The sequence below is a fragment of the Salarias fasciatus genome, chromosome 16 (assembly GCF_902148845.1).
Source record: "Salarias fasciatus chromosome 16, fSalaFa1.1, whole genome shotgun sequence".
Taxonomy (NCBI): domain Eukaryota; kingdom Metazoa; phylum Chordata; class Actinopteri; order Blenniiformes; family Blenniidae; genus Salarias; species Salarias fasciatus.
Genome location: NC_043760.1, coordinates 20385243 through 20393808, shown reverse-complemented (window position 1 = coordinate 20393808; position 8566 = coordinate 20385243). Strand labels below are relative to the sequence as shown.

The 8566-nt window shown below is 43.6% G+C and overlaps 1 protein-coding gene across 3 annotated transcripts in view; it reads right to left on the bottom strand.

The window, feature by feature from the left end:
• Positions 1 to 262: 262 nt before the first annotated feature.
• LOC115402843 (dehydrogenase/reductase SDR family member on chromosome X) overlaps positions 263 to 8566 on the bottom strand; it is a 37128-nt gene continuing 28824 nt past the window's right edge. For all 3 annotated transcript variants that reach the window (XM_030111432.1, XM_030111433.1, XM_030111431.1), the window contains 4 exons: positions 5082 to 5183; positions 4432 to 4639; positions 2490 to 2697; positions 263 to 544 (listed from right to left, as the gene is read on the bottom strand). In XM_030111432.1, the coding sequence (XP_029967292.1) occupies positions 365 to 544; positions 2490 to 2697; positions 4432 to 4639; positions 5082 to 5183 (698 nt within the window). In that variant the 3' untranslated portion in view covers positions 263 to 364. The remainder of the gene's footprint in view (positions 545 to 2489; positions 2698 to 4431; positions 4640 to 5081; positions 5184 to 8566) is intronic.

Here is an 8566-nt window from a genome sequence, read left to right as displayed (position 1 = left end):
TGTGTGGTTATGTGTGTGTATGTGTGTGTGTGTGTGTGTGTGTTTGTGTGCGTATATGATGGCTCGCTCACAGTGAAAAAAACCCAAAAAACTAAGTCTTCCATCCCTCGTAGCCCTTGTTTGGCAGGTCTGGATAGAAAGAAAAACGGGTCTTCGCTCCTCAAAACACCGATCGCAGCCCGGCGGTGGATTGTAACACCGTCAACACAATTTGCTACAGACGCCTTGATGAGAGGTTCGGACTGAGGAAAAACAAAAAAAAAAAGAAAGGAAGGAGAAAGTAGCTAGTGGGCCCCGTGCTCAGGGTCTTTATCCGGGGTCTTCAAACGGGTTTAGTCCTCTTGGGCATCCCGGGGTCCCGTGGCTACTGCACGCCCAGCAGCTGGAGGCTGACCTCCCACAGGCTCAGCTGCAGCTGGGGGTCAAAAGTCAGCGGTGTGGTCCACTCTCTGTGGCCGTCGGCCCAGTAGCCTCCTCCGCTGTCCCCCTCCGGGGCCGGTAGCAAAGCGGCCGACAGCACAGTGGCAGCACCCTCTGCAGGAGTCTGGGGAAAACACACACACACACACACACACGCACACACTTAAATTTAGAAAACTTAACGGCATACCGAAAAATACAGAACCATGAGAAGGAATTGAACGGCTGCAGGATGACGACGACGACAACATCAACGTGTCGGTGTGTGTGCGTGGATGAAAGAGTGTAGCCGGTGTCACTCTGCGTTAGCGTCAATGAAGCGGAGGCTCAGGGTGAGTGTCCCCGTGTGTGCGTGAGCGAGTGCACGTGTGGATGCATCTTAACAATGATCTCGGTGTCAGCTGTGAGACCAGGAGCAGGTTTCCAAGCAGCGACCGGATCCCATCCTGCAAGCATCAACGGTACACTCACGAAACGGTGTGAACCAGCACACACGCGAGGTCGGTGTGTGTGTGTGTGTGTGTGTCTGCTGATTCACACACAAGGTTTCACATCAGGAATTTTAATTGTTTTTTATGAATGACTCAGCTACTATTTTACTAGAAAGGCAACAGATTGTGATTAATTCAACTTTCTATATTAATTCGGCTGAATGACGGCGGGGCGTCAGTGAAGAAACTCATCTGGAGTTACCGGGTTCTCTGCTCACAACGCTGCAGGATACACACGTTTTCTTCTTGTTTAATGCAGTTGTTATTGTCAACAAATGTTTATATTTTGATGGGATTGTGGATGCTTGCATTTTCCTTCCTTTCAGTTTATAAACACCAATAGATGCCCTGATATAATTTTAAGGCGAGGAAAATGCAAAGCTTCACAAATGCTTGAGGAAAACAAAAAGGAATAAATGCACACATTCATATCAGTGTGTGAGCATGCATGAATATCTTAACACACAGACTCACACGCACACACACTAGCAACAATCTAGAGTGATAAAATTAACAGCTTCATAACAAATACACAACAAGCATCTATTCATTATGTGTTATAACTATAATCTTTAATCCCTGTTTTTTGTTTCTTATCTACAGGCCTGCATGTCCTTATCATGTTTTATCATAAAGGATGAAATGTTCCTCTGTTCGGTTTCCTCTTACGGTCTGATGCGCGCACAGAAACGGAGTGGATGAAGTAGCTTGTTGTAACATGTGAGAATCACAGTGCGTGCAGACGTGCTAATGATTAAATGCACAAGTTTGTGTGATTAATGTGTTTTGCCTATGTGGGGCAGAACCATCCCAAAGGTCACGCTCACAGGCAGAGGCTTGTGACAATTGTAGTTAAGGGGCTCAAACCAGCACACACGTCTCCTTCCATTAAATCCCAGGGACATTAAGAGCAGCCCGCGGTCAGCGCCTCCAGCTACGCAGAGGAGGCTTTAAAATTAACACAAAGTGAGCAGGCCGGCTTGACTGTTGGTGGCACTTCCGTTTGCAGCGAAGGAGGACGCTCTCTGAGCTCCGATTATAAAATCCTCAACAGTGTCTGCTGCTGAGCCGGTTGATTCAGGAAACTGTAGTGCCTTTAAACGAACAGCAGCAGTTTACTTCCAGGAAGGAAAATCATGCAGATTGCTAATTTTGGCCATTATTCATGAGGAAAGTTTAGTGCTGGATTTTACTGTAAATTTATCAGTGCTGTCTGGAGGACGCATGATATCACAATCTAGAGATAAATAAAGAGACGGCTGATCGGGTCAGCTGTTTAAAAGACTTCACAGACCTTCCAAAAATACCTTTTTTACCTCGTAGACATCAATATTCCAGTCATTCGGCTAATAAAAACACCACAAGGTCAGAAGCAAGATAAACTGCAATTGAAGAAACATCTGACGTCAGAAAGACAATAACCTTCATGTCCTCAAACGTCTTCCCGTAAAGATGTAATGACATTCATTTAACCAAGATCAAGGACTGGAGACAAAACACTGAGATGACTATGACTCAGTATGCTGAGCTTACATGATCGATTCACACAGTGAAACTGGACAACTGCGAGAGTTTTACCCTGAAGAGAAGGCGAGCGATGAGGCTTTGCGCCAGGCGGAGGGGCGTCCACAGGTGGCAGTAGAGAGCGGTGTCCACCATGCCGGGATCCACGGCGCAGGAGCTCACGGGGAAACCTCCGCGCTGCATCTCCTGGTGGAGGTGGGCGCTGAACAACAGCTGGGCCAGCTTACTCTGACAATACGCAGCATGAGGAGAATACCACTCGCTGGGGAGGCGCAAAACACACAACGTCCCGTCAGTCAAATTAAAACATGAAAAAAGATCAGGATTTTTTTAAACTCAAAGATGACAATGTTCCACTCAATTACTTAAAGAATACAATGAAACACAAGAACGTATATATTTTTCCACTTCTTGCTAAGATTAAGACTCAAACTAATGCTGTAATTTTCATTAACCGGCATTTTCGTTTGTCAGAACTAAGCGGGGAAGCATTGAGGTGTGTTCGGTAACGCGCCACGAGGGCCTCGTATCAGCACCGCAGGCATTAGAGCCCCAAAGATCAGGCAGTAAAAGCTGGATTAAGGCTTAAAGATTAAACTGAATGGAGGCAGAAGGTTAAGGTTATATTAACGTTTCCACTCGAAGAAGTTCGTCTATCACAAATTAGTGGCGTCGGGAGGAGCTGAAGAAAGTCTGAGAAGAAAGAGAAATGTCTGCAATTCAGCAGCAAGTTAGGAAATGGATCAACAGATAAATCGATTGAGTCCTACTAGGTGTAATTATAAATAATGAAATGTTCTCTACAGAAAAGTTCCTTCAGAAAAAACCGTGGGAAGAACTAACTGATGATCACAGAGACAAACAGAACAAAAATGCTAATAAAGCTGTGGAAATGGTGTGATAACCCTCCTGATTTATATTCCTGGGGTAAATTAGAATGAACTGAAAGCTTTGGTAATTTCACAGTTCCAGGTTTTAATCAATAAAACAATCTGGCACCACTGTCGTGTGATCACAAACAGCCTGTTTTTCAGTTCATGTGTTTTTTTTTTTTTGTTTTTTTTTTAAATCAGCGTGATGATGACTTTATAACACCACAACATCAGAAATCTTTAACAAAATTGTTGGATTACAGAATGTAAGTATGGTACTGTTGAAGCAAGGAACAGTGCAAGTTGGGAGCAAAACTCCTTTTTTTTATTCCTAGTTAATTTAGATTGTTTGTGATGAAACTTTTGAAACTGCACACACACGTGCAACTAGATTTTTCCTGACTCTGTGCTGGAACAGGCAGAAATCAGTAAACTTACGTGAGAAAGCGTTACATTTGCAAGAATTATAAATATGTATGGTGTGACGCCAAACACTGCTTGAGATCCACACACGCCCTCACTAGCTCACATAAGCTGTTGAATTAAAAGTTTCCTTGATCTGCTCTACAGTCTCCTTTAACAAATGCAAATCTTGTACTGACAATCCTACAGAAGTCAAAAGACACTGACGTCTTTGTCCTGAATCCAGGGTTTTGAACAGCATTTTGACAATAATATTAAGAAATCGTGTTTGATCTCTGCTCCAGTCATCAGTCCCACCATGATGTCAACGAAACGCCACTCTGAAGATGTGAACGCAGACTTATTCTCCTGCAGTGCAGGCCAGATGAGCAAGGCATTATTGAATATAGTTGACAATAAATAGACAGATGATAGATATGGAGACAGCAGGCGGTGGGCAGCGGGGCTGAGAGGGCAGGTGTGTGTGTGAGTCTGATCCGCTGGCGCTTAATCTTTTATCTGAGAGGAGCAACACATCACAGTGCTGTCAAAGTGCTCCATTAACAAAGCTCTTCCTGTAAATGGTCCAGCCAAGCCAGACATCGTTAGAAATGATTGTGACTGAAGTTCACTGTTCACATGTAAAGCAGCATTCTGCCTTTGTTTGTGTGTGTGTGTGTGTGTGTGTGTGAGTGTGTGTGTGTGTGTGTGTGTGCACCCACCAGCTATTCAAGTCATTCAGTCTGATCTCCCCGATGCGATGGGCTGACGACGACACGTTGATCACTCGGGAGACAGAACCGCGTTTCCCAGAATCCTTCAGTTTGTCCAGGAGCAGCCAGGTCAGCAGAAAGTGTCCCAGGTAGTTCACGCCCAAATGTTGCTCGAACCCCTCAGCGGTGCGGCCTTCGGCCACTAACATCACACCAGCTGGACGCCACACAAAGACAGACACATTTTAAAACACAACCTATAACAGACATATACAACCATGCTGAAAATCCTCCGCAGGTCGTAAACTGTTTTTGTGAAAACGACTAAACAAACTCCTGTCGCATGAGCACTTAAATCATCATTAGTGTAAATTAACATCCATTTTATAGTTCAACAGAACACATCAGGAACGTGACGGTTTCAGTGGAGGGGCTGCTTGAAATGTATTTGCGTATGCAAAAGATTTCTCGGCGGGATGCGAGGCTCAGTTTAATGCTTTAAATCCTGTTAAATTCAGTCAGGTGACAGCATATAAATTGCACTGCTGTGCGGCGGGATTTCTACTTTTCCCGCTGAGCACTTGATAAACTGCTTTACATACATATAGCGGACTCAGAACGCCTGCACATTAGCAGAGCGCGACAGTTGCATCACTCACCATTATTAACCAGGATATTTAGCGGCAGGTCCCGATCCTTGAAGCTCTGGGCAAAGTCGCGGACCGACTGCAGACTCGCGAGGTCCAGTTTTTGGAATTCCACTGGAATGGACACACATATATACAGAGGCGCACACAACACATTAGAGTCATTGTAAACGGATTATTCCCACTAACCGTTTTGCTGGTAGGACATCAAAGAGTGTATTAATCATCTCTTCTAACAGCCTCGCTGGGTTTTTTACACTACAATACTGGCAGCACTGTGGAAACCTAAAGCCTCTTCCTGAGCTCCGTCAAGGCTTAACACATTGTTATATCAGGTCTAATGTAAGATAAGACACAGGTTAAGAGATCAATGCCCAGGAGCTGCGATCATCGGAGCGTGAAAGTGACTCTGCGTGTGCGCATGTGCAGAGAAACGACTTTTAGCGACTTCGTTTAAAAGCCCCACAGGCGCAGACTTCATGTGAAAATGTTTCCTTAAAAGCTTTCGTGCTCGTTGGAAAATTCTGCTATTGAGATCTGAACTCACAAGTACTTTTTTTTTCCCCCCCTACATGCACAAAATTTCAAAGCTGAGGATGAGAGAGAGCTAAAAATGGACATGAGAAGAAGTAAGTGAACTCAAAAGATTTCCCTGCCTCTGCTTCCCCTCTCCATCGTTTGAGCATGCTCACAAACAGCTGTCTGTTCGGCGGCCTTTGTTTCTAAAACGGTTCAGGCTGCCGATGCCGTTTTTGGATCCGATTCAGGCCTGGACACGCACGGATGCATTTCAGAACTTGACATCTTGAGCAAAGTGAAATCCGACCACTATTATTTTCTGTTTAACTATTTAATATGTTCACTGATATCAGTGGTCCAGGGATAAAGAGTGATAGCGGGATGACCAAAGACAACAACAAAATAAAAAGAAAAAAACAACATGTAGCCAATACTGAAGCATTCCCCTGTAGTCTCAGTGTTGCATTGTGGTCTCTAGTAGAGTGAAACAGTGCATTAAGTTCCCCAGTGGCCAAATGAAGAACTGCATTTTCTTTCACTGAAAAATTGCAAGTGATGCCGTCTTAGTTATTTTCACACTTTACAAGGTCACCATGCCGGCCAGACCTGTTTTCACCCACGGACAGCACATTTACACCCCTGCTCCGCAGTGTCCATCACTTCTAACGTGTGACAGAAAACGAGCCTGTTCTTCTACATTAGTCTTCAAATGCACTGCTTCCTCATCTCGGGGCTCCGAAACATGGACTCCACATTAACATTCAGTCTCTGACAGTCGTCACAAGGCCGCGGAGGACGCTGTGAAAAAAGGAGAAAACTCACATCCAGTCTCCAAGCTCTTAATCCACCCAATCTCAGCCAATTTTCAATCTTTAATGTTGATTAATGTTAACTGAGAAATATCGAACAAGTGGTTTAACTCCTTTCGTCTACAGTAAAACAGTTTTTGCTAATAGCAAAACGTCAAACAAAGCTGCAGAAGACAAAGAGACAACGTGGCTCTGCTGAACGGTCTCACTTCAGTCTGTCATTCTGCTGATTGTGTTGAGGATTTATTTCAGGAAAATAATTGTCGGAAAAAATCATTAAGGAAAAAAAAATGCATTTTTTTCATGCTTGTAGGTATTTGTTTTTTTATAAAGGAGATTCCCCATCCAGACAATTATGACTCAAACTTCACGACTTTGATAGCATTGCCGAAATACAGGCTGCAATCTAAACCGAACCCTCACTGATTCAAACCGGGCAAAAACCGTGTGTGAATGTGTGAAGGTTCACGGTTTGGCACACTTAGGAAATCCTACTTGGATCGTCAGCTGCTGCAAAGCTGGAATAACACAAGCGCGCTGCCATCTAATGAGAAGATGACATCTTTTCAACATCAAGAAAAATGAAAGACCATTCCTCTCCGCAACTCGGGTACGACCGTCGAGGGTCAAACATAATGGACAAAGACAGGAGGAGGACTTAGCGGAGCGGAGTGAAGGAGAGATGATGGAACTGATAGAGAGGGGGAGAAAAAAAAAAGCCCTGCTGCGATAGATGAGAGTGCAGCTGTCCCTGATGAAGGTCTGATAGCAGCCTTATCTCCCAGCCATGCCACTCACCTCCCGCTGATTGTGTGCACCGGGAAAAAAAGAGGGAAAAAAAAAAACAAAAGAGAAGGACTGTTCATCTGAATGACTGTGAGCACAAATCTGCCTCACTGAGGACGGGAACAACTAGGAAACATACGGTATGGAACGGCAAGCATGTGAGTCCGTACTCTCCTGCCTACTTGAATTGACCCCTTTGAGACTGAACCTTTTCAAAAGAGCCCGTCGTATCAGGAAAGCCCGCTGGGAGTAAAATGTCATCGATCAGGCGTAGGTCTGGACCCCGGGATCTTCTTTTATAAGCCTCAGCTTCCTTCAATCAATAGTTCAACACCGTGTTTGAGGCTTTGTCTCTTTAAACGAACAAAAGAAAATACGTTTTCCAGAAACATGCATGCTGTTTATAACCACTGGACCCTTTCAAGGATTTTTAGATCACTGCTCTGTATATACAAGTGTGAGGAACAACTGCAATTCAAATACTTAGCTTTTATAGTGTTTAGTTTTTTAGATTTTTAGATTCCAAAACATTTTTTATGAAAAGTGGTAGCTGAAACATAAAGAAGAAAAATACTCTAACATACATGTTTAAAAGTGATCACTGAGTTCTGTAAAGGGAAAGAACTATTTCAGATTTGATGAACAATTCCAGCAGCAAATCGTGCAAATTTTCATTATATGCATCTTCATGACGCGTCTGTAGGTAAAGAGGAGAAAACCGTAAATCTATAAATGTTTTTCAACCGGATGCAGAACAAGTAAACACCCTGGAGGGGAAGATGAGTCACCAGACTTTTAACACGGTTTCAAATGAAGGAAAAGGATGGGAAATGTAAACCCTCTGAACAGTTTAAAGGTGATTCTTTACTGCAACTGCAAACAACTCACAGGCATCTAAACCTTTAACAGAAGTGTCACGGGCCAAAGAAGGTTAGAAACACTGCTGTGCAATTTTTTTGTTTGTTTTTTTGTTTTCAAGTCACTGGAGCGCTGCCTAAAAATTCAGTGGGTTAGTGGATCAAAACTCTGAAAACTATCATATTATTAATATCAACATAAATCAGAGTTATCAAAGGAAAAATGGGAAAAAGGTTGATCACTCAACAGCTGTCAAAAAAACTATTTCTGGCACAAAAAAGCCTCAGAGAGAAAACTCACAGGGATGCAGGTTTCGGTGGAAGGTGACATTTTGACTTGTGTGAATAGGAAAAACACAAAAACTCCAATGAGCAATAGCTTAATTACATTTATTCACCGTCACGGTTTGCTGCAACGGTTGTTGAAACAAGAAATCAATACTGCTGTTATTTACACCCGAGCTCTTTTCTGCTACGGCAGGCCGATATTCCTGCAGTCCGGAAGGTTTAGGGTGAATGATATCGC